The 26,636-nt window shown below is 39.8% G+C and overlaps 1 protein-coding gene across 1 annotated transcript in view; it reads right to left on the reverse strand.

Annotated features, from left to right (window-relative positions):
* Positions 1-25,602, reverse strand: part of CYP7B1 (cytochrome P450 family 7 subfamily B member 1) — a 41,830-nt gene extending 16,228 nt beyond the window's left edge. Inside the window, exons 1-3 of the mRNA XM_086609316.1 lie at positions 25,454-25,602; positions 24,645-24,758; positions 1,654-1,790 (exon numbers count right to left, since the gene is read on the reverse strand). Of these exons, the coding sequence (XP_086465442.1) occupies positions 1,654-1,790; positions 24,645-24,758; positions 25,454-25,602 (400 nt within the window). The remainder of the gene's footprint in view (positions 1-1,653; positions 1,791-24,644; positions 24,759-25,453) is intronic.
* Positions 25,603-26,636: the final 1,034 nt, after the last annotated feature.

Raw genomic sequence — 26,636 nt, forward strand, 5'->3', positions numbered from 1 at the left:
TCTTGATGGCCAGTATTTTTATACTGAAAAAAGAGAACTTAAAGTGATATCTCCAAAATGACAAATTCACAAAATCAGAGATTTCCCTGCGTAAGACTGAAATGATATCCAGAGCTCACTCCATCTACCTCTGTCTTTATCAAGGAAGGCTTCCTCAAAATACCTGAACGCAGGGAGATTAGTTGAAATGGAATTTTGTTTAGCATGCAAATAGAAATTTGTGAAACTAAATTACACTCATAGATTGCTTAAACACACATATCTCTAAACATAGTCTTGCATAAAATACTAAAGAGAAATAAATATTTGATTAAACATATTAAGGATTCTGAAGTACGACTGTATCTGGTTTTATGAATGTACTAAGGTAGTCTTTGAATTATAATTATCAATCTGTATTTGTAAGGAGCCATGACTGTATATAGTATGACTGTACATTAACAATAAAAAAGACTGTATTTCAGCAAAAGTTGGTCTTGTAATGTGTCAAACTCACTTTCAAGATGGAAAAAAATCTGAGCATACCAGTTTCCAAAGAAAAAAAACCCTGAATGACACATTTAACAGCAGTAAAAATGTTCTTCCAAAGCAAAAAAAAAAGAACAGATTTGATAAGAGGAAGAAAAATTTTATCAATTAAACATACGGCTTAATTAATTGACTTTTGAAGAAAATAATTATTTTTATTGCAAAATATTACTGATAAGGAAATATAAAGCTAATGCTACTGCCATGAAATTACAAAGCAAACTTTATACTTTACATTTTTATTTGAAACTCCCTAAAAATACAGGATTAGCCAAAACTGAGATAGACTTAACTCTAAAGATGATAATTGGAACAAGGATATCAGCATGTGAAGGGGCAAAAGATCCATTACATCCACCTACACTGGTAAGAGTTTGCCTTTTTCTGAATAGAGGAAAATACTGGAATTTAGATGGATTTTAGTAAAAAGTAAATCTCTCTGTGTGTATATATATATGTAAATTTATATATTTAAGTTTCATTCAAGATTCTATGTTTTTCTTCTACAGCTAAGTGTCTACGTGAAATCACTCAAATGTTTGTATTTGAGCTAGTGTAGTAATACTGCTAGAAATACAGAAAGCAGTAAGGTCATATCATACTTTATTATATTGTTATTTTCAGCAAGCATGATCAGAGTAAGAGGCTGGCAACGGGAAGTTTCTGTGTTCCAGTCCTGATTGTATCACTGAGTCTAAGTGTCATTCATTCCCTTGTGTTCCTGTCAACCAGTTGTAAAATGTGTGAGAACATATTCTGCACTTTTTTTCTTAAGTGTTTTCTAAATTTAATCTGATATTTTTCTGTGCAGTGTCAAGATGATGTTAGTTCTCCCTTCTTTAGGGAAAAAACCCACAACAATACACAATTAAATGTGCTGGCAAAATCTACGTTCATACATCATGTGCCTACAAATTCTGTTCATGTGCATATATACCTATAGCTGTATACAAATCCACATGCTCATAATTATATCCCATGGATACAATACATGTGAATTTAAGTAATTTTTATTATGCTACACAAAAATGTTTTCAGTTAAGGAAGATTCTAAACTAAACATTTGAATTAGTATTTAACTTCACCGATGGAAAATATCAAGAGAAATACTAAAATATTTCTCACCAGCAATATGTACAGTGAAAATATCTCCAAGTTTCTTTTGCTGATCCAGTAAGAATTTGAAAGCATCTTTTCTAAAAATCAAAGCCTTCCCAAGGTAAGGAATCCAGCCATTTATTAGGGGGGGCTCTCCAGTCTTCCTGTTAAAAACAGAAAAAAAAAAAAAATCAGGAATTAACTTTGGCAGGACAGCAACTCTTCTTTATATCTATTTATATATTACACTTAGACCCACTATCTACATATATAATTCTTGCAATGCATAATATGTTGCACAGAAAGTTCTTCAGATATGATGGCAGGTTAAATCTAATCACACCTCTGAGCACAGAAGGCTCCGTGTGGTGATTAGGAAAAATAAGTGAGAGAAATTGAGATGCATTTAACTACAGGTCGTCTAGTTACTACCATCAAGTTACGAACACAGAAAAATGACATTCGTTAGAAAATCTCCCCGCAAAGAGTCCTCTCATTTTCAATATTTGGCATGTCAGAGAAAGATGTATCGAAAGGCAATTATGACAGATTTAGGTAAATAGGACGCTGACATACCACAGAAAACAACCAGCTTTACAAGATAACGTTGTAAGAATTTCAGTTTACCAGCACACAGAACAGCTACCATTCTAACTAAATATCTTTAAAATATAGATAGGTAGAATAATCATAGATGGCATAATATAGATAGAATAATGATAGTGGCCAAACATTTACCATAATAAATCTTAGTCTCCGTATCTTTATAGTCTCCTAAACTAGAAATGTGTATCAACAGTTTAAGATTAAATTCTAGATAATGATATTTGCATCCTGATCTAAAAAAACAGCCGTGGTGTGCTAGTTCTGTTTATGGAACAGTACAAAATACCTTTTAAGATTCTAAGAAGTTACACTTTTCTTTAAAAAGAAAAAAAGGTTCCCACACTGTCCTACTCCTGACTGCAAGTAAATGTCTTCCCTTCGTGCCGGTCTTTGGTTGCTTGAATCTGATTTACAACAAAGAAACATAAAGCGTGCTTGCTCTGGGAAGGATTAAAACAAATATTCGCGAACAACTCTGCTGCTACATCCCATCTGTGAAGGTGACTTATACTACATGCAGAACAACTCATTCTGATTAAACACAAGATATTTACTAGCTTGGATCTAATCAAAGATCAAGGGATCACAAGCTTTACTACTATCATATGCAGCATGGATTTTTATGTAGCTGGATTAACCCTATCACAGCCACATTTTCCCTTGAACTGCTGTAACAGAAACGAGGAAAAAAAAAAAAGGTAAACATGGTATGCTGTATTTAAATTTTTTCTTTTCCTAATTAAAACTTTCTGAGCAGGAAATTACAAACCAAGGATTTGCTCTCTTACTTTAAAAAGTTGCTATAAATGTAATTTACAGATAAACAGATGTGGCCAAACCAAGTTGCACATCTCCATCTCTTCCTGTTTAACTGACTACGGATTAGCAATGTTAGCTTTGAAGAACATCCTTCTGTCCTCTGGAAAACCAGTAAACCTTCTGGTCCAAACCCAACAATTTCACAGCCGACATGTTTGCCCTGGCTTTTTTGGTTCTTTTGGTTGTTTTTTTTTTTTTTTGGCTTTGGGTTTTTGTTTATTTGGTTTGTGGGTTTTGTTTTTTTTTTTTAATTTATTGTTGAGAAGGTGGAGCCTCTCTTTTTTCACTGTCTCCCATAAACCACTGCATTATCCATCCTCTAGGAGTCAAATAACAACGCTATTGACTCAAGTGGTCCAGAAAACTTTGTAATCATTAATTCTGTATTAAGTGAATACAAGAAAAGAACTAATCTGAGATTACACGAGAGGGATCACCAGCCCTGGAAGCATAACAGCCCACTCGATACCCTCAATAATCCCCTCCAAGCCTGTAAAGAATCTGGATGATTTACCCAGTTTTTTCCCCCTAGACTATTAAGTCCCGAGAGCGGCCACCTTTCACTTCCTGGGCTGGACACTACGCCCCGTAAGTAGCATCCTGACAAATATTTAGATAGGCTTTTTGTCATCTTCTAATTGAATGCATCTAATTTCACCCTCCACGTTCTGTCATTCGGTCAGAAGCTGTATTCTTCACAAGCTCTCCGCCGGGTAAAAAGGAGGCAGCTCAGAAATCCAGGGGAAAATTAACTTAATGCTCCAAGTCTGCGGGATCACATCAGGGAGACATTTTGCTATCGCAAAGACGTGAGGGTCATCGTTTGCTTCAGACATGTTTAGCTCAGCAGCAATAAGCTTAACACTGTTAAACACTGTGTCAAGGCTACGCGGCTTTCAGAGGAAAATATAACACCAGTTCAACTTACGACCCACAGCAGACCGATAACAGAAATGTGTCTTCATTTCTAGCTTTTCTTCTCTTTGGAAGATGGAGGTCATCTTCATGACTTATAGATGTCTGCCAACACACAGCAAAGAAAAGAGCGCCGCGTATATTTTAGTGCCTCCCAAAATACAATGCTTCGCTGCACAAACTTTTAAGCAGCGCAGTTCAGCTGACCCTGGCTTCCTGAAGGACTCTCACCCGCGTCCCGGCTACCTCCACAAGTTTCCATCGCCTTCAGATGCTGCACTGAACCATTAACGAAGCCCACAGAAACTATTACTGGTTAATTAATTTGTTAATGAACTTTAACTCCGGACTCACACTTCACGGTCGTTGTAAAATTCGATAATTAGGCAAAATATTACAAACGTTAAAGTTACATTTTTCTCATGATAGAGATACATTCTATTTGTTGTACCAAATGTAAAATACAGCTAAGAAATATAAAAGAGCAACACGAAGTGTTCTGATGGCAATTTAAGATTGCAACTTTTTTAATTGAAGCGTTCAGAACATCTCACTGGATTATGTTTTATTCAGACCTAGTTTAACTGCTTAAATTCTAATTCATTTAACGCACCTCGTAATATTCCCAGGTCTTTTTGCTCCACGTTCCTGTGTTTTACAGATTGGTTTGGTTTTGCTTATAGATAGGAATATACTTATCTGAGGAGCCTCTCTAAAGTCAGGAAGACTTAATGGACAAATTTCTCACATGTGAGTGAATTTTGCAAATAAAGCATCAGCAACATGTCCAATGCAATTTATAAGTAGACGGATCCGTTACAAAGTGGAGGGAAAGCAACGCAGTTGTATCATTCATCATTGTTAAACGGATAATTTCCAATGGCATTATGCAAAAATCAGCTGGCTACAAATACAGCCTGCAAATAGAATTAACAGATTTTGATAACTGTAATTTTTCTTTGCTTTCACAGAGAAAAGATACTTCCTTGTTAGCAAGTAATGAAGTTGCAATGTTTCCTCAATCAAAGAAGGCAAGTTTTGTTTACGATTTCCTTAAGGGAGATTGTTCTGCTCACCCAAAACACAGAAGTCACTGACTCAGGTGTGATTATTTAGCTAGTGAGGTAAGGCAGTACTAAAACACGTGGATGTTGTACCTATGTCTCACTTACGCTAAGCAGCAGTGATGCAGTAAAGCAGAAGAAAAATGGGCTGCAACATAAATGATGAGAAAAATACTTTTTTTTTTTAAAAATCAACGTCTTTAAATATTGTTTTCAATTAGTGAAAGGGAATTATTTGGGAAACCCAAATAAGGTAATTTGTTAAGCTCTGTGAGCATTAACTTTTTTTATTATTATTGTAAAGAAAAAACCCTAAATATTCACAAGCAAATAGACCTTTCCAACATTATCTCTCATAGAAATATTGTTGCTTTATAAAAGCACACAAGAATATTCTTCTGCTAGTTACACTACTTCAGCTCCTCTGCAGTGTAGGGCACAGGATCAGTGTAAATGAGAGGAGAATCCTTCTCATTTCACTGGTTATTTGTATTCCAAAGGAGCAGATGCCTTCCAAATTATGCAAAAATCCACAGCGCATCTCGTACTATAGCAGATGAACAGGTTAATTTTTCTCTTTGCACATAATAAATCATAAGTGCTTTAACACCCATAGTCGCATTTCATGAACATAAACCTTCTGTTTAATAATGTCTGTTTACAACTAGAATCAGACATACAGTAATCTCTTGCCTGGGATAAACATTAATCCAGATCTGTCTAGAAAAATTATACAATTCATTACCATAAGTAATCTCTATTGTGCCCTGTGCTTAACCTTCATCTTTTTTCCTGTCCTATAATCTTGCAAATCCACTGGCGGTGTATGATTGGCATCTGGTGTTAGCGCAGCCTTCAGTGCACACAGCACAGCTGAAAAAGCCCGACCCGAGCGCGTCACTCGGCAGGGCATCGCCGCTTCAGCTGACCGCTTCTCCACAACTTTCAACAAAGGGGGAAAAAGCCCCGCACCCCAGGGGGAAAAAGGTCTCACAATATTGTTCCCCACAGAGGGGTCATTTTCACTTTCCAAACCATCGTTGCCATCCACAAAAATTAAAGGTATCGTTCTGACTTTCCCGTAGCATCTCTGGTCAAACCATTGCATACCACGTCCCGGCTGGAACACACCGTGCCAGGGGACTTTAAGAAATGGAAATGGATGGGTACAGAAGTAGAACAAAAGCTATTATGAACATGTCAAAGCAGTTTGAGATTATTCACAGGCTCGATCACAATATTTAAGCAACAAGACATGACAGACAGTGTCTTTCCAGGGGCTTATCAACACGCTAACTGTGAGGAAAAGAATGAGGCCAAAGGCTTCAACCCCAAGAAAGGTAATCCCCAGAAATGTGGTGTCTGAAGTGTCTTCTTGTATTACGAAAGAGAGAACACAGGAAACTTAGGACAGGAGAAAGCCAGTAAGTCTATCTTCTTTTTTTTTTTTTTTTTTTAATTTAACAGTTACATTTTTCCCCTCAGACCTGCTCGTAGTATTAGGTGTTTTGTACCTATGAGGACAGAAAAAAATATTACCTTCCAAACATTTGTCCACAGCCCCGTTTTTTAATACTTATAAAATTATGCATGCCTTAAGCACCCTGTCTAGATTATCTGCCTCGGTGACCTCTTGGAACTCTGAATTGTCCAGGTTGAATACATGCAGTATGACAAAGTACTCCCTGTAGAACAAGCCAGATGAGATGTTTAGCAGTATACAGTCTTCTACCTTTGAACTCTCAGCCTACATCCCTCCTACTTCATTTTTTGTGGGCTTATGTAGAGTAACTGGATGCATGAGGCCAAGTCTTGACAGAGAGATGTAGACACAGATTGTCTCAGCGAAGAAAAGGAAACAAGAGCCCTGGGAAGGAAAAAAGCTCACGCTGCCACAGCCTTTACTTCCATCTAGGTAAAGTGATTTCCCGCTGCAGTACTGATAACCTCCTCTTTTTCATTAGGATAAAGATCACTCGTAAAAGAGAAGAAAAAAGACTCAGGAAAAAGTAGCAAATACACTTTTGAGCACACCAAGGAGAGTTGAGCTTATCTGTGCTCCCAAAAAGAGCAGTACAGCAAAGGCAGACTCTAGTGGTGATGTGAGACAAACTGGGAGAAATGTCGACGAAAACAAACCGACCAACCAGTGAATTTTTATAGCGATTTTTTTTTTTCTCAGAAAAATGCAAACCTTTTGTTGAAAACTTTTCATGTCAAGAACTTTTGGGATTTTAATAAAAACATTTTTTTTTTCTGTAAAACCATACAAGCTTTTTGTTGCTAAGATCTCTAACCTGTGTTGTAATCTGTTCATCACAGGAGCCTTTTCTTTTTCCCCTCTTCTAGTAATTTATTTGGGTCATCCCCAAATATATAAAAAAAATACCAGTACTCAACAACTCATTCAGTAGTTCTGAAATATCATTCTCTAGGAAATCTTATTCTTTTGCCATTTTTTAGGCTACATTATCTCAAAAACTGTAGGTTCACATTGCATATATCACCTCTTCACACTTTAAAGTTGCATGTTGAAGGACAAATTCATAAATTCAACAACTGCTTGTACTGACTGGTTGGGACATTGCCTAAAAAGCCAAGAGGCAGGTTAATCTGAACAGTTTTAAAATGGAAACCCACTGAAAAAGCCCTTTTGGCTCAGGTTTTATCAGAAGCTGAAAATTCCCAGAAGGGTCCTACACAAAATGTAAAGTAAGGTTTCGTAACAGCTGGGATAGGAGTCATAGCGAAGACAAGACCTGGCCAGTTCAGCCTGAAAAAGAGAAGGCTCTGGGGTGATCTTACCGCAGCCTTCCAGTACTTAAAGGGGGCCTACAGGAAAGCTGAAGAGGGACTTTTTACAAGGGCATGTAGTGATAGGACAAGGGACAATGGATTTAAACTAAAAGAGAATAGATCTTGATCAGATATAAGGAAGAAATTTTTTACATTGAGGGTGGTGAGGCAGTGGAACAGGTTGCCCAGAGAAGCTGTAGATGCCCCATCCCTGGAATTGTTCAATGCCAGGTTGGATGAGGCTTTGGGCAACCTGGTGTAGCGGAGGGTTTCCCTGCCCATGGCAGGGGGGTTGGAAATAGATGATATTTAAGGTCCCTTCCAACCCTAACCATTCTATGATTCTATGAATATTAAAAGTTAATATATATTCACTGCTTATGGCCCCATCCTTGAAATCCTACTTTGTTTCTGCTCTGGGCGAGGTCAATAAGAGCAGCCACGACTACTCAACACTTCCCATGACCAAGCGCAAGGTTATTTTATTACCTCTAACGTTTGAGATCACTTGCCCAGCCCATGGCTTTTCCTTCCTTAATTCAGCTTTAATTAAAGAAAAATAGACTAGGAAGGGATAATGAGAGATTACTTATTCCATGCCTTGTATCCCAGGTAGGGTGATGTGCACTGATATCTTCCCTCATATTTGTCTATACTGTTCCTGAAGATATTCAGCAATGGAGTCTCTACAGTCCCTCAAGCAATCTGCTTTTATTATCAGAAAGTTTCTCCTTATCTAACCTTTATCTTCATGTGTACCTCAAGCCCACTACTTCTCATTCTGCTCGTGAAGGATATGGGAATAAATGATTCCCTTCACTTCTGCAGGAGCACTTTATATACTGAAAGGTACTTACCATGTTCTCCCTTAGTCTTCTTTATGTTAAACCTCAATTTCTTTCAGTATTTCCTCAAAACTATTTTTCAGACCTCTACATATGCATGTCACTCCTCCCTTGATTTTCTAAAGTTAGCCCACACATTTCTCTACAGCAGTGTCCTAGGTTGAGAGCAGCAGAGCAGCTGCCTCTTCCATCTTGTGGGCAACACACCTGGCTTTGCCTCTCAGCATCACCTTGGCTTTTTGTGCAAAATCACCACGGTGAGGATAAAAACCCAGCTTGGAAACCATTACAGCCCTCAGCCTTTTCCCAGAGAAAAGATCGTGGTCCTGTCCAGATGCTGTTGATTAGTCCTCTGTGTTTTCCAGTTCGCCATTTGGAACACTAATCCCTCCTTTGCAGGCTTGCAGCCGCTCCTCTCTTGGTATTATCTGCAAACATAAACACTTTTTTTTACCATATTCATGTGAGATGGATGGGATCAGAACATCCATCAGTCCACCAGTATTTCCCTTTGCCTCTACCAGGAACATACTTATGCTGCACATTTAATTGACTTTATGTAAGAGAACCCAATGACTCTCGCCTAATACTCATCTCTTTCATAAGCCATTTCTGCACTTTAATATACTGCCTCACTGCAACACATGTTGGAACCGTACGCAGTAAGTAGCTCATAGTAGGAAATCATATTAACCGTCTGGCCTAGAAATGACAAGTGAAGTGTGGATAAGAATGTCAGCACTCCCCACAGAAATATATTAAAACAGGCAGAAATAATTCCTTATGTAATAAAGAGCAAACAAATAAATTCAGGAAATCTCAGAAACAGTGGTGGGGCATAATCGTGTTTAAAAAACCCTGGTAACAAGGAAAGAGAGGAGAATGTTAGATGGAAAGATGCTTCTGTGTGAAGCAACTGTATTTTCTTTGAGTATGTAGTATATAATTTCAGAAGTAAAAAAAAAATAACTGTAAAAAACAAATATTATTTCCTATAAAACTGTATGAATGCTAAATAATGCAGGATGTTCATTAGAACAAAAAGTTTAATGAAAATAGACCCTTCATTTCACGTAACTGAGCTGTCCAAAAGTTTGGTATGTTTTTAAGTTCACTACAGTCACTAGAGAGAAAAGGAGTGAAAGGCCCTTGGGAAGTATTGGTCTTTATTAATGATACAGATAGGATAGAGTTGCTCACTTAAGTAGCAAAGAGAGGACAACTCCCCTACATTTCCCTAATTCTGTCATATCTCTTCTCACATTTGCTTTTTTATGTCAGTTTTCCTGGCCCACTAATTGGTAAATTTTTTTCTCCTCCCCATGGTCCCTCTACATAATTCCACCCTGGATGCCCGCTCCTCTTGGGAGGGGAGACCTCCGCGGACCTGCCACCACTGTTCTGTCCCTTTGCCCACCCACTGTTAACTTCCTCCTCAAAGCAAGCTCCTGTTCAGGAGCTGCTCTCACCTCCTGAAATATAGTCTTAGTCCAAATATCGTCCACCCAGTTTCACTTCCAGCTTATCCTCAGTCAAATCCCTTCTTGAATCCTGACCACCACCGTCATCGCTGCAGACCACATACGTAACACATTGGCACAGAGAATGCATAAGGCTGGTGGTGAGTCCTGTCCAGTTTCCCCACCATGCTCTCCTGTCTGCCTACACCCATCTGTTGTCTCCTGTCTTACACGGAGATAGGAACTGCCTTTCTACAGCGTATGTCTACACTGTATCTTGCAAAATTGATCTTAATTTGTCAGATTGACTAGTATCAATAAACTCACTCCCTCTATTTCCCCTTCCAGGGAATATTAGCCCTTTTCAAGAAGCAAGCACAGTTCATTCAGAATGCATGTGTGTGTGTGTACATGTATTTATGAGCACAGATTACGCGTATAAAAGCATACTTATTTCTCTGTATGCACACACATATGCATATATGCAAACAGAGAGTAATTTCACCATAGGGAAAATTGAGCAGTCTTGCAATTTTTTTGTAATAGTAACACAAACACTCAGCTTTACTGCAATATTTAGTTTCATTGCAGAAAACTTTTGATGTTATAGCCATAGTGGTATCATGAGTATCGCCATCACCCTTTTGACCTGAGTGCGTTACGTACCATTACAGGCCAACAAGAGAACACTGCAGAAAACTGTTCTCTCGCTTGCTCTGTCTACCGTGTACACCATCTTCAAATACGAGCAGCCCACTCCTGATTTATCAAGGTAATTAACTAGAGAAATGGGGCCACCACTTACTCCGTCTTAAAATCTGCACGTGCATAGCTTTATAGGAATAAAATTTTTTTGCATTTAATCTTTAAAAAAGGAGGCAATGCAGCTATGAAATCTTTAATTACCAATTTCATCACTCCCTCAGTTATGGCCGTGCTTTCCCCAAGTGGAAGCACAGCAGCAGACGGCGATGGGCAAGTAACTTCCCTCCTCCCCTCTAGAGCTTCAGGTGTCAGACATTTCATGAATCATATGACAAAATTAACAGTCAGGACATAGATGTTTTGCTCAAAAATGTATTGAACAACTCCAAAGTAGAGTGTGAACAGTGGAATAAATACAAAAATATCCCAGGTACCTTACTTAGTTCGCTTAATTGTAAATACAACTGGAAGTGGAAATGATATACTGTGAGAAGATAACTAATCCTGTCACTAATGCATATATCACAGGGAAACAGCAACTGAATGTCACTCCAGTCTTCAAAAAGGGTAAGAAGGAACACCCAGGTAACTATAGACTGGTCAGCCTTACCTCCATCCTGGGAAAGATAATGGAACAACTTATCCTTGGTGCTGTCACTAGGCATATCAAGGATAAGAGGGTCATTAGAGGCAGTCAACATGGCTTCACTAAGGGGAAGTCATGCTTGACAAACCTGATAGCCTTTTGTGAGGACATCACCCAGTGGGTGGATAATGGTAGAGCTGTGGATGTGGTCTATCTTGACATCAGTAAAACGTTTGACACAGTCTCCCACAGCATCCTCACAGCTAAACTGAGGAAGTGTGGTCTGGATGATCGGATAGTGAGGTGGATTGTGAACTGGCTGAAGGATAGAAGCCAGAGAGTGGTGGTCAATGGGACAGAGTCCAGTTGGAGGCCTGTATCCAGTGGAGTCCCTCAAGGATCAGTACTGGGACCGGTATTGTTCAACATATTCATCGATGACTTGGATGAGGGAATAGAGTGCATGGTCAGCAAGTTTGCTGATGACACTAAACTGGGAGGAGTGGCTGACACACCTGAAGGCTGTGCTGCCATTCAGAGAGACCTGGACAGGCTGGAGAGTTGGGCGGGGAGAAATTTAATGAAATACAACAAGGGCAAGTGTAGAGTCTTGCATCTGGGTAAGAACAACCCCATGTACCGGTACAAGTTGGGGACTGAACTGTTGGGGAACAGCACAGGGGAAAGGGACCTGGGGGTCCTGGTGGACAGCAGGATGACTATGAGCCAGCAATGTGCCCTTGTGGCCAAGAAGGCCAATGGCATCCTGGGGTGTATTAGAAGGGGTGTGGTTAGTAGGTCGAGAGAGGTTCTCCTCCCCCTCTACTCTGCCCTGGTGAGGCCGCATCTGGAATATTGTGTCCAGTTCTGGGCCCCTCAGTTCAAGAAGGACAAGGAACTGCTTGAGAGAGTCCAGTGCAGGGCCACAACGATGATTAAGGGAGTGGAGCATCTCCCTTAGGAGGAAAGGCTGAGGGAGCTGGGTCTCTTTAGCTTGGAGAAGAGGAGACTGAGGGGGGACCTCATTAATGTTTATAAATATGCAAAGGGTGACTGTCAAGAGGATGGAGCCAGGCTCTTCTCAGTGGCATCCAATGATAGGACAAGGGGAAATGGATATAAGCTGGAACATCGGAGGTTCCGCTTAAACATGAGGAAGAACTTCTTCCCAGTAAGGGTAACAGAACACCGGAACAGGCTTCCCAGAGAGGTTGTGGAGTCTCCTTCTCTGGAGATGTTCAAAACCCGCCTGGACGCGTTCTTGTGTGATCTGATCTAGGTGGTCCTGCTCAGGCAGGGGTATTGGACTAGATGATCCTTTGAGGTCCCTTCCAATCCCTAACATTCTGTGATTCTGTGATTCTGTGAATAATGTACTCTGGTGAATGTTTCAGAAGCCTTAATGTTTGTAAAATGAACGTAATATTAGTAGGTCTTCTTCTCTTTCCAAGTAGTGTACCTACTTGCTTCCCAGATCCTTGTTTTCCCTCTTCTCCTTCCAGTGCTCCAAATCTATTGCATGTGTTCAGAGAAACTGTCTTGTAACTGGGATCTCCACTCCACATTCATTCTCTCCTGCTTCATCTCTTTCTACCACCAGCCTACATTAATGTCTCAGTTTCTCTACCTGAACTGATTTTACCCCTCTGAGCAGAGACTATAGGTGATTTATTTCAGCAGAAATGATGTTGCAATCTGCACTCTGTCTTTTGCTCCTCACTAGTTGCAACAAGTCTCTTCTTTTCTTCCCTCTTCCTAGATGTGCTTCTACGCTCTTTCCTCACATCTCTCCTTCTCTTCCAAAACTTCCTTACTCTGTTTTCCATTTCACTCACAGCTTTTTCCTCCTTTTCCTCTTCTCTTGAGCTCTGCTCTGGCTCTGCCCCTGCCTGCAATAGCACACACGGGTTTTTCTCAAGCCAGACTTTCTCATAGTTCATAGATGGCTAAGTCCTGTCCCCGCCTTAACAAGCTGCCGAAATTACCGGGTAACAAACGGGATTATCTGCAAATTTATTTTTCTAGGGCTGGGTAGTATTACCACGCGTACGAGCGGCAACCTTCAACAATTCATGCTGCATGCTATGTAACAGCAACCCCATCGAGCATCTAGGCTGGAGTGAGGGATATGAAGTGCAGACTTTTTCTGAGCTTTTCTGGGTAAGTCTAGCCTGAAACTAGACCTTATGAAGGAAATTCTGAAGTACCTTAAAATGTTTTTATTTTTAAAGATTAAAAAAATTAAAAATCTTAAATATATTTCCCACAAAACAGCTGTTCCTCAATCTTATTTAGCAAATACCAGACTGAAGACAGTGGCAGCCTTCTCAGCGTGCCCACAGCTTTTCCTGGGATGTTGAAAGGGCTGACGAGAGGGACGGTCATGCCCTCGCCTCCTTGGGTGCATCGGCAGAGCTGCCCGCAGCCCTCGCAGCCCACCGGCAGCCAGCCAGGCGGTGGGTTGTGCATCCCGCAGGCAATCCCTGCTCGACCTCCCCCTGGGGTGCTCTCATCTGCTTTTCCCTCTCCTGAGCTTTAAACTCTGCTGAGCCTGTAACAGATTTAATATGTATTAATTTAAGAGCTTTGGTGTATTGCCTGAAAACAATGGTTGATGCTTGGAAAATATATTCTTTTAACTGGTCGGCAGCTGCTCTTCTTAAATATTTGTGTAAACTCTGTTGAGTTCAAGGGCATAAGGGTTAAATCTAAATGAAGCTCCTGGCCTTGTATTTACTTGAGTTCTCTGGAATGTACAACATCATTGTTGGTTTTAGGCAACCTAGCTAATTCCAGTTTTAGGTAAATCATGAATACATTTTCATTCTTTAGTCATGGAAAGTTAAAATATTATTAATTGAAGATCGTATGATGGAACAGTAACTGGGACATTGTAGGTCTGAACATGTTTTAAATCCCTCTGGTGTGAAAGATGGAGTAGAAAATCTAAATACAATTCTCTTTTTTTTTTTAATTAAATTGAGTAAACGTCAACTTGGGGACTGTAATTGGAGACATTACAATTGCAAATGAATACTTGTTTCATTGTTTTCATAAGTTGTTTCCTTCACAAAATAATACTTGGGTTATAAAAGGATTGTCTTTCTGAAGAGTCCAAGACTTGCCTGTCGTAGATGTACTGAAATATATTATCCTTTCCCCCACCTCTCCCCTCAAAAACAGATACCATCCCATTGCATAATTTCCTACTTCAGTTCAAGCATATAGGATAGATCTAAACTCCCTGGTGCAGGTAACAGTAATTTCCATTTTCCACCACGTAAAAGGCTTGAATTTGGAAATCAGAAATTTTATTAAAGGAATGTTCAATATTTTCCAACCAGCTATTGCAACTGAGTACTATTACACCTGTTTTGAAGCTCTAGATAATTAAATGCTGAATCTCAAACAGCAGATGAGGCAGCTGTCTATACGTGGGACACACAGTTCATGGAAGTGTCAAAGTTTCACGAAATCTTAAATGTTTAAGATATTTCTATTGAGGAGATAATAAGCTTTACATGCTCTAATGAAAAGAAAGTGGATGCAGCCAGAGAAAGAGACAAAGGTTCAGGGCATATCATCCATGCTAAAATTACTGTGCAGAAATGGATGGAAACTCAGGACTACAGCCAGACGACTCACCCATTCATCTTTCTCGCTAAAACACCTCCGAGACTGGCTGTACAGCCACTCGTCCGGTATAGAAAGCCATAGGTGTGGGCGTTTTAGCATACTGTCGAGGGTGCTCCCTCATGTGGCTGGCTACTTGACCGAGCACCTAGCCCATCTGCACCTCAAATTTTGTCATATGACTGATGCTGAACAGACAAAACAGCCCAGATTTCTTCCTAGAAGGACCTTGATATTGCTTGCCAGAAGTTGGATCTGTAGGAAGTCCAAAAATCCTCTAGTTCAGGTTGCTAGTAAAGTTGATACAAGACACTGGGTCTTGTGAACAACTTGGATGTCAGACCCTTCTGGGATCAGCCACCTCAGACAGATCATAGATGCACCTTGCAATCTTATTTCCATCTGTATGCCTGAATCCCGAAGCAGGTACTTCCCTTTGTCGCAGTATTTGAATATTTGGAATTTAGTCAGGTTCTGCAATTTTTATTTGTTCCAACTGAAAGCCGTTGTGTCTTACAAGTACAATGGACTTTCACTGTATCAAAAGGTGGATATCAACAGCATCGTAGACTGATGAAGAAATGTGCAAAAGATGGACTCACTGAAGTCAATACTAGTCTGGCTATTCAGACTAATTGTGAAAAGATGTCATGTCATGTGCTGCACCAAGAATTCAGGCATGGGCTGTGTCCTGAATTTCATATTAAAACCTACACACTGTCCTCTTGTTCATAAACAATTGGTGACATCATAGGGATGATAAGGAGTGCATCAAAGGCATGGCCAAAAGGTGCATGGCCATGCTGAATTTTGTTTTGAGGGTAAGCAGGAGTCCTGAGTAACAGGTTTTCCTAGCTATAGATATACTTTGGTCGTAAACTTGAGTCTTTATAGAAGGAATTGGAGTTCTCCATTACCAATAATTGTTCCATTTATATGCTGTATTACGTACTTTTGGCTTTATTATTTTTCAATTAGAAAAAAATCCTGAGAAAATGAAAATGAGAAATGAAAGGTTATCAGTAAAAAAAATTTAACATTTCAATTCCAAGCATTTGCACCATTCTGATCCAATGTAGCCTTCTGTTAATGATACATCTGTCATTTTATTGACACCCCTAAATAGCTTTATTCTCTTTTCTAATTAAGAGACAAAGCTGATTATGTCAATCTATGAACTGACATCTGAGTGCTTTTGTTATAATGTAAGATGCAATGAATATGACTATTGTTATGCTAAAACAAAAAACTTGGGAATTTTAACTGGAAAACCCAAGATAGCAAAGTATATAATGGCTAAATTAAAACAGATTCTTCCTATTCATGCAAAATGCACATGTGATTGTATTATACAATTAAATGATGATATTGTGTGAAAAATTAATTCCCAGTAATAGAAAACATAAAGCAACAATGATACATAATATGCCTGACTAAAATATGTGAGGAGAAATCATCAGATCATAAAATATCTCAAACAAATAAAAGACAGACTAAGCCATCAATCTTCAAGGAAAAATTAAGCTGTTAAATAATCCAAAATGCTTGCATGTCAGGACATGATTTCAGCTCCATCCTGCTGTTAAATCAAAGATACTTGCTCAGTGGGCTTTCCCATGGAAATGCAAGCATTCTCCAGTACTGTCCTACGTTTTAATTGGGAGCGCAGAGAACATACAGTTTTCACCACTTCCCCCAAGTTACCATAAATGTTCCTCTGTTTTGTGAACCAGAACTGGCTGCAGTGACTGCTCAACCTGGTGAACCGATAGGTATTTTTCAGACAATACCATGATGGAATGAAATGCTCATCATTGTAGGAAGGTCTTTGTGTTTGGATGGAGAGAGGTAAGACTCTAGAACAATCTCCCACACTCCAACATTAATTGCTGTAATCTGTGTTACCTAAAAAGTCCACAGAGAAGACAGCAGCGGGCAAATACCACAAAATCAGAGATCTTCAATATTTTGGGATGTTAGCAGTTTTCAGAGTTGAAGATAACATGAAAGAGTTTTCCCCTCAGTTTTGATTAAAGGCAACAGACAGAGGTTATATGTCTCTTCTGGCAGCACTAGATCTTCAGGACCACGGCTGAAGCTCCTGGCAGGAAAGCACTGAATCCTTTCCAAGGGACTCCACTGATCCTGTGTAAGAAGTTCCTGCCGATGGTACTGAGTGTCCTCAGGACAGAGCTTTAAGTACTGCAGACTGACACAGTTCTCCTGGCATCAACTGAGCTAAATGAATTTACACCCTGAAGATAAGTGTCCTCAGCTGCTGACGGTGTCAACCAGTGTTGACATACATCCAACCAACACATACATCTTCTTTTTTCCTTATAAAAGCTTCTGTTCTAAATTACCAGAAAAAGACAAGACATTATAAGCTACAGTATCAACAGTATTATTTTTTAATTGTGGATTACAGCATCTGGGCTCCCTCACACACTGCACCTGTGGTTAGAAACTACCATCCTTCTACAATTAGCTTTTCAAGGGATCGTATCCTTTCCCCTCAGATAACTAGAGGCAGTGACTGGTTGCATGTCTGTGACCTCACATTGGAAAAAAGCGTCTATCTCTGCCTTCACTGAGGTTTAGTCAGTGGGCAAGGTAACTCCTTACATTTTTATTACAATAGATGTGGAAGTACAAACTATATCCTTTGCATTGGATATGCAGGTTATGCATATGTCTCTGCATAACTGCAGAGATATGCAAGATAGGAGTTATCTACTACTTATAAGACTAATGATCTTGCTCAGTACTTCAAAAAAATCACTCTTGTTGCACACCATGGAATATCCAGTTGACTGAAAATGAAATTTTGGGAACTGCTTTTAAGGAATTATTAAAAGAGATAATTATTTTCCTCTGCGGCAGGATCTCCTCTAACAGCCTACTCAATTACCTGTTGTTACTAATCACTCTGATAGCATTCCAATTCTGATGGCTACCTGCTAGTAACGTTAGGCTGTTCACTGCTTAGTGGGAGAAAGGCAAGGTTTCAGAATGTATGCCCTTTGGTTTGGAAAGCATCATGATCCTCTTCTAAGCCACGAACATTTTACTCACGCTAAAGCAGCAAGACTGGGACATTGACAGAAAGTTTGGAAACACATCACGCTTAACCGCAGCTTCCATCACATACAGGGTCACCTCAGAGGTGGCTGACAACTGCATCAAGCCATCCAAATCCAAAACGTAAATATCTGGAGTTAGGATTAATGAACAAAAAAAATATTGCTGATATTTGGTATTTATATTCTTTAGAATTTTCCTCTTAAAAGAGGAAAAGAAAGGAAAAAAGCATGGGATATGCATTTAGCTAATGCCTAAATAGCTATAAAAACAGTAAGTAGTTCATAGTTAATAAAAATTAAATTAAAATCATGAGCTAGACTAGTGATTTAAATCCCCATAGTAGCATTAACTTAAATATTTTCATTGCTAGCCCAAATAATACTGGGTAAGGAATAGTAACTGATTAACACTGGTACACTAACAAAACTGACTATGGTAGTCACAGAATATAAGCACTTGTCAATGCGTAGGACCTACACAACAGCCATCATCACAATGAGATTCCCAGGGAAAAGGGACTTAGTATTGTCTGAAGAACTCTCCAAAAATGCCTTTGAAAAGCAGATTATTAAAACAAAACCCTACCACTGCACCTGGCCATTGCCCAGCCACAGAGCTTCTCTTGCTCATGCTGGGATCAGTTCCCTATGGTTTGTCAAGAGCCACAACCAGCTGCTGGACCTCTGCCAGCCACAGTGGAAGCAGGGGTCTTCCAGCAGAACAGGCATCACCGCTGTTTCTATGCTTTCCCTTCTCTTCTTCTCCCCGATTCCGCCTCACCCTCCTCCTGGCAGCTCCTCTGGCCAGGCTAGAGGACACGGCCAAAGGAAGAGAAGTACAGCCAAGACTTTGCTGTGCCCCAGCAACCCCTCTCTGCTGTTACAGGGTCACTGGCAGCCAGAATGATTTAAAGCAGCCTTCAGGCTATTGTAACCTACAGTCAGGGACTCGACTGACTCATTGCTGCTCCAGGACTGTGGGAACATAAAGCTACCTCAAAGCCATTTTCAGACATCCATGCTTCTGAGCTGTGCTGTCGTATCCTTGCCTGCAATTAAAAAATAACCAACCTGAGAGCATGGGTTGTTGACAAGTTTTGCAGCTGCAGCAATGGGGTGGTTTCCTTTGCCTTTTTTCTGCCTGTTTTGGCTTTACAGATAGCTCTGGTAGCGTTCATAGCCCCGTGCTCCATCAGAGACAGTGATTCATGGCAGTCTCTGCTCTATTGATTGGGCTTCAAAAGCTGAGGCTCCTGTCAGCCATAAGGCTGCGAGACAGCATGCTGCGCTGGAGTTTGCTGTCTGCAACCAGTACAAGAAATGTTCTTGTGGTTCACACGGGTGCCGTGCCCATCAGGAATCATTTCGTAATTTAGCATCTTAATTCAAAAAACCCAAATGCTGGTGACAGGCTAAACTGAAGAGAGATCAACTGTTTCATTTCATTCCTTATCAGATTTTCCTTCTATTTTTACTCCAGAGAGACTCTGGTTTAAATTTCTGCATCAATAACCTATTTTGTTAGTGCACAGAAAATATCAAACTACATTTATTCTACAAATTTCTGTAGCATTCATGCACTTAATATATAACTTCTATTTTCTCTTCCTTTTTAGATTTGTCATTTTAATTTAATGCTCTCGATTGCATATTTTTCACACTTACCCTCTTTGTCCTTTTCTTCTGTAATACCTTTATTAAATTCAATCTTTTTATTAAAAAGTACTTTCATTTTTTAATATTATCGCTTCTTCTCTATCAATATCTAGATTTTACATTTCATTAAGCAGACAGTTTTAATTTTACTTTTCTCTGACTGTTCCTTTCATTACACTGTTTCTCGTTTGACCCTTTCATTTTATTTGTCTCTTCTGTAATTTACTTATACCCCGCCTAAGCGACGTGTGTCTCTTTTCAAGTGTGCTTTTATTCCCTGTTACTCTCCTTGTGACTTCTCTTTGTTGCTCAGTGCTGACAGTGTTCTTCCCCATCCCCTGTGAGTGACAGTGACAGCATTTGAGTGGTAGCTGGCAGATTTAGGGACAAGAAGTATCTGTCTGAAAAGATTTTATTTGCTTTTATTTTTATTTTGACTGTAAAATCAGACCTCTCGAATCCTAGAGCACCAGGGGGCATTGTTTCATTTAGAAAATAAAAATTGTCATGATAGCTATTAACTTCCCAACAAGTCCACTGCAATACCAATCAGAGCCAAAGGAAAAAAAAAATCAAAATGGAGCTATTATGTCAAATGCAGCAACCGAGGCGGGTTATGGGTCAAACGATTTAATGCTTAAAGATGGGTATTATTCTAGAAAGCTGCTCCACGGTGAATCAGAAGTGTTGTACCCCTGACCTCCACCCCTGTACACCTCGATGTTCAACTATAGCAGAGGGGGAAATAAGAGATCAGAAGTTACGATGACAGCTCCTGAGCAGAAACCTGAATTTAATCAACAGTGGAAAATGTTGACCAAAGTATCTCGAAGGAACAGACAGTGACAGCCAAGGGAAATTACGCATAAACCTAAAGAAACAGCCTGAACTGCCATTAAAAGAAATGGAAATGTAATGCAGCAGGAGAAAGTGGACTATCCCCCAGGATTGGGCCCAGTGGCTACATTTTAGTGAAATAATTAATAGGCTGCATTTCATAACCAAGTGCAGGGTAATAACAAATGTAAGTGCAGCTTCACAGCTGGCTAAACTCACAATAGCAACAGGCAACTCTATTACCACTAGTGAAACAATCCTGTTTGCAAAAGAAAAAGAGAAAAACAAGGCAGCAAAACTGTCTACAATTACGAAGGAAATCATCTATGTAACAACTTAACTAATGCCCAGAAGCCGAATGACTCACAGCATTAAGAAAATTAGAAAGGGTGCTCAGTAGTATCATATAATTCAGGATATGTACGTTAGAATATCATGGTCTTAACATGCCAGCAACAAATTCAAGCACTGTGCACTATATATCTTCAAACCCTGCAGAACACAAGCAAACGCTTAATTCAAACCACACTGCAGAATTCAGCTATTTACAGAATATGGATCTAAATGTCCAAAGGTGGATTTTGTTGTTGTTGTTGTTGTGGGTTTTTTGTTTTGTTTTCATTTGGTTTGGGTTTATTTTCATGTGATTTGATGCTTTGGTAGCTTGAAGAGTTCTTGCATTAAATGCGTTTATAAGGAAAAAGAAATGGAATGTAGCTACCAGTGAACTGCCTGCTACAGGTGACGACCTCCTGATTGAACTGATGGATGGCACTGCGTGAAACATGCACTACACTCACAGTGACGAGACTTGCTACAGCTCTGCTACCTCAAGCCATCATGACTCAAGCCCAGGGTGAGGCCACATATAGGCCATAAAAAGAAGGCAAGAACAAGCTTGATATTCACCTAATCCATGAATCCGGGATGCTTTACAAATAAAGGTAAAAAATGACCCTTTTTTTTTGTTTGTGCCTCATTTCAACTATAACAAGAAGAACCACAGGTTCTCTTGACCCATGGGAGCTCCTACCAGTCCTGATTTCCCTCAGGTAGAGGCAGAGCCCAGGAGATACTGTGTGTGCCACATGTGAAGTCAGCTGGAAGGCCACAGAAATCAGATACCAAGTTCAAAACTCACATGACAAAGTTCTTACACAGCAACTATTTCATACATCTCCATTCCTTCATGTTGCCTTCAGCTTCTGAGCCTCTGCTGCTCTGCATCCCAACATCAGGGAACTGTCTGGCACACCACACTCTGCCTCTGAACAGCATATCAGTTTTCCACAGGAAAGAGAATCACATGGTAGACACTTCACAGTTTGCAGTAAAGACTACTTAAGATTAGAGAAATATATGGCTATGTACATATAAATAAATCAACAACCAACAAACCAAACACAAAAACTTATTTTATCCCTCTGTATTTCATAGAATCGTTTAGGTTGGAAAAGACTTTTAAGATCATCTAGTCCAACAATTAACCTAACGCTGCCATATCCACCACTAAACCATGTCCCTAAGCACCATATCGACACATCTTTTAAATACCTCCAGGGATGGTGACTCCACCACTTCCCTGGGCAGCCTGTTCCAATGCTTGACAACCCTTTCGGTGAAGAATTTTTTCCTAATATCCAATCTAAACCTCCTCTGGTGCAACTTGAGGCCATTTCCTCTTATCCTATCGCTTCTAACTTGGGAGAAGAGACCAACACCCACCTCACTACAACCTCCTGTCAGGTAGTTTCACGCAAACTTTTTCCTACTACTTGCAACAGATACATTAAGTTTCTTTACTTTTATTAATAAAGCTCATATTTACCTCTCCTCTTTATAATGAATAAATAACAAATCATACATTCACATTATATATAAAAACATTGAAGAAAATCAACTGTACCCTAGCCAAAGCCAGCATAGTAAGGAAAATGTCAGAAATTGAATTAGCTCTGTATAGGTGTGTGTAATAATGTGTATGTTTTTATATATAATGTGGATGTATGATTTGTTATTTATTCATTATAAAGGGATTTTCTTCACAGTAGCTGGTACGGCGCTATGTTTTGGATTTGTGCTGGAATCAGTGGTAATGACACAGAGATGTTTGTTATTGTTGAGCAGTGCTCACACAGAGTCAAGGCCTTTTCTGCTTCTCATCCCTGGAAGCGTTCAAGGCCAGGTTGGATGAGGCTTTGAGCAATCTCATGTTGAAGGTGTCCCTGCCCACGGCGGGGCAGGGGGGTTGGAACTAGATGATCTTTAAGGTCCCCTCCGACCCAAACCAGTCTATGATTCTGTGATTCTCACACCATCTCCCTAGCGAGTAGGCTGGGGGTGCACAAGAAGTTGGGAAGGGACACAGGTGAGACAGCTGACCCCAACTGACGAAAAGGATATTCCATACCATATGTGCGCTGGCAGCCCAGAAAGCCAACCGTATCCTGGACTGCATCCAAAGAAGTGTGGCCAGCAGGTCGAGGGAGGTGATTCTGCCCCTCTACTTTGCTCTCCTGAGACCCCACCTGGAATACTGCATTCAGCTCTGGAGTCTCCAACACTAGAAGGACATGGACCTGCTGGAGTGAGTCCAGAGGAGGGCCACGAAGATGATCCGAGGGCTGGAGCACCTCTCCTGTGAAGACAGGCTGAGAGAGTTGGGGCTGTTCAGCCTGGAGAAGAGAAGGCTCTGGAGTGATCTTATTGCAGCCTTCCAGTACTTAAAGGGGGCCTACAGGAAAGCTGGAGAGGGACTTTTTACAAGGGCGTGTAGTGATAGGACAAGGGGCAATGGCTTTAAACTGAAAGAGGATAGATTTAGATTAGATATAAGGAAGAAATTTTTCACTCAGAGGGTGGTGAGGCAGTGGAACAGGTTGGCCAGAGAAGTTGTAGATGCCCCATCCCTGGAAGTGTTCAAGGCCAGGTTGGATGAGGCTTTGGGCAATCTGGTATAGTGGAAGGTGTCCCTGCCCATGGCAGGGGGATTGGAACTAGATGATCTTTGAGGTCCCTTCCAACCCTAACCATTCTATGATTCTATGATTCTATATCATGCTCAGCAATAAAACTAGAGAGAAGGTTGGCGAGGGGACCACTGCTCAGGGACTGGCTGGGCATCAATTGGTTGGCAGTGAGCAACTGTTTTCATTTGCATCACTTGTCTTTCTTGGGTTTTATTTCTCTCTGTTATTTTCCTTTTCATTACAATTTATTATTATTACTACTACTATTATTTAATTTCAATTATTAAATTGTTCCTGTCTCAACTCATTAATTTTCTCACTTTTACCCTTCCAATTCTCTTCTTCCATCCCACTGACGTGGGGAGTGAGTGAGCAGCTGGGCAGTGCTTAGTTGCCGGTTGGGTTAAACCACGACAACTTAATATCAATGCTGCATTTTATCTACTTGTGCATTATCATTTTACTGTTACAATGGATATGACTTCAAATGCTCCTTTTCTTGTTATAAGTAACCTGTTGACATCTAATTGAATACCAGATAAGTAATTTAATCTTGAACTTCTACTGCCACCTGTAATATTAACAAAATACTGTAGGCTAATTATAACCATATACTCAATTGGTTAAGAGTTTACAGTCCTTCAAGAAAACCTTCAGCACAACAGATTGCAGTAACTGTGCATTATTTTACATACCTACTATCAACAATATCCTTTATTTATTTTCTCGTAATTTGGCATTTTAAAAATTAAGTGTTTATGTTTATTGTTTCCTTCATTAAGGTTTGTTTTGGAAATAATATGGCTAAGTTTGAAATACAATGCTTATAATTAACAAAAATCTGTGTTCAACAAATGCTTATTTGCGGAGTTAATGTGTTTAAAAGGCAGGTGAAAGCTTGAAAGGAGGTGGCCACAGCTTCATTAACCCATCATCTAGACATAAATCCATCTGTAAAATTCAGGAACACTGTTACCATGTAAAGCCTATTAATACATTTAGGGTAAGTCTTAGCTGAAACTTCCTTTTAGGATAGAGACAGACCTTCTGTGAACATCTAGCGATGAATACAGATCCGCATCTTCAAGAACTGCTCTGAAATCTCCACCTAAGTCACTCTGTAGGGCTGCAGCTATGTTACATCTGCCATTTCCTAGACTGTAATGATAAAGAGAATGTTACTGTTCATTTCAATTTAATGTGTGGATAATACTGTCCCTAGGCACCAAATTTCTACCAAGAAGGTTAGATTATTGTAATAGTCACATAATTAACTGCATTATCAATTTCCTTACTTTTTAAACATTTGCTTTTGGTTAGAGAGGATTGTTGCATTGCTTCTAAAAATGTCTTTACAATTAATTATCTTTCACTGCAGTAAGCAACTAGGAAATGGATATTAATCATATAAGACTTTCTCAGATTGCTGGGATTATCTCATTTTTAATTACAGGTGGCATAAACAGTTATGAGCCTGGTTGTTTGTGCAAGAAATGTGGCAAAATATAGCCTTTGTAACATGCCATTTTGCAAAGAATTCAGTCCACTTATTCGTTTACATAAAATATTCTAGTCTGCCTTGGAAAGGCTCTTTAGACTTCAATATCATCTATGGGAAGTTTCATCGCAGAAAACAAACATCAGCCATCAGTCCAACTCTGCCTTGCAGCCAGTGAGTCAGGGATGCCTTCCTGGGAGCTTTAAACCAGTTGTGCTTCCAGACAACATGCAGCAATGCCAGCATCTCATTTTAAAGATATCACTGACATATTAAAGGCCCATGTTCTTAATTAGAAGCCCTTCTAGACTCGAAAATGGAGCTGATAATCCCACTAAAATGCCAGTTTTCTAACCACCAGAACACGCTCAGTGCTGTGTTGGTAGGATGCTCATCCTCCCTGTCCAGTTCGATGTTGATGCTGAGCAGGGGCATGCTTGGTGGTTGCACTGGTTCCATCTGCAACGTGCCTGCAACACCCAGCGCTTGGCTAGTGGATTCCATCTTTACTGTGTAAGAGTACAGTAGGCACCTTCCCAACCAGCCAGCTGGGCAGAGGTGCCTGAGATAAATTCCTGGAGAGGGAAGAAGGAAAGGGAAGAGGGAGAAAGAAGAACAAGGATCAAGAATGAAACAAAGGGGAACATCAAGCTGAAAAAGAAAGGAACAGATTTGAGAGTCACCCAAAGATCTAGGAAGGCAGAAAACAAGAGAAATTAAAATGCTGCACTCCAGGGACCAAGAAGGCAGTTCTTAATCAACTTGGCCCAGCTTTCACAGGTTTTAAAGGCTTTCCTTTAACTAGAGCCTGGCAGGTGTCTGTGGAAATCGTAGTGTAGAAACAAAAAGTTTGAAACGTTAACCAAACAACTAGCAAAATCTATAGATGGAAAGTCTAAAATTACAGAAGTACCGCTCATAGGCAAAAAAAACCCTGAGTCACAGATTTGCAGAAACTAGAAGAGGCAAAAGGCATCTGTCTACGTGTACTTCTCCTGCCACACACTCCTTGCCACACAGGCTTGCTGCTGGCCCTGGAGTCGACACGAAATCTAGTTAGGGAAGCTATTAGTCTCATCTTGACCATTCTTACTTTTTAACATAAAACAATAAACACAAAATGTTAATAAATCAGGTTTCTGACTTGGAGCTGGAAGGAAGCAGGCCAGAAACAGACACAAGAAAATACATAGTCTTCATTCAGATATACCTCTAGACCAAAAGCTTACTCATTCTGTATCAATACATCATAAAAATCTACTCGCAGAAGAAAAATACTAGATAAAAACACACAAGTCACAATGTTATTTTTCATATAAACTCACTCCTATCTAGCTTTTTACTTTATCAGTTGAAGTTTTGACTGAAGTTTTAACCATAATTAAGCCACAAGCAAGGAATAAGATTTACCTGATTCTTTCCTTTCTTTCAGGTCTTTGTATTCCTGGAGAGTTTCTGTGTGAATATTTACTTGTTTATCTCAAAACTAAACAACTTGTGGGTTATATAAAGAAATACTATTAGTTCTAGCTATACAA

This window comes from Tauraco erythrolophus, chromosome 3 (genome assembly GCF_009769465.1).
Source record: "Tauraco erythrolophus isolate bTauEry1 chromosome 3, bTauEry1.pri, whole genome shotgun sequence".
NCBI lineage: Eukaryota > Metazoa > Chordata > Aves > Musophagiformes > Musophagidae > Tauraco > Tauraco erythrolophus.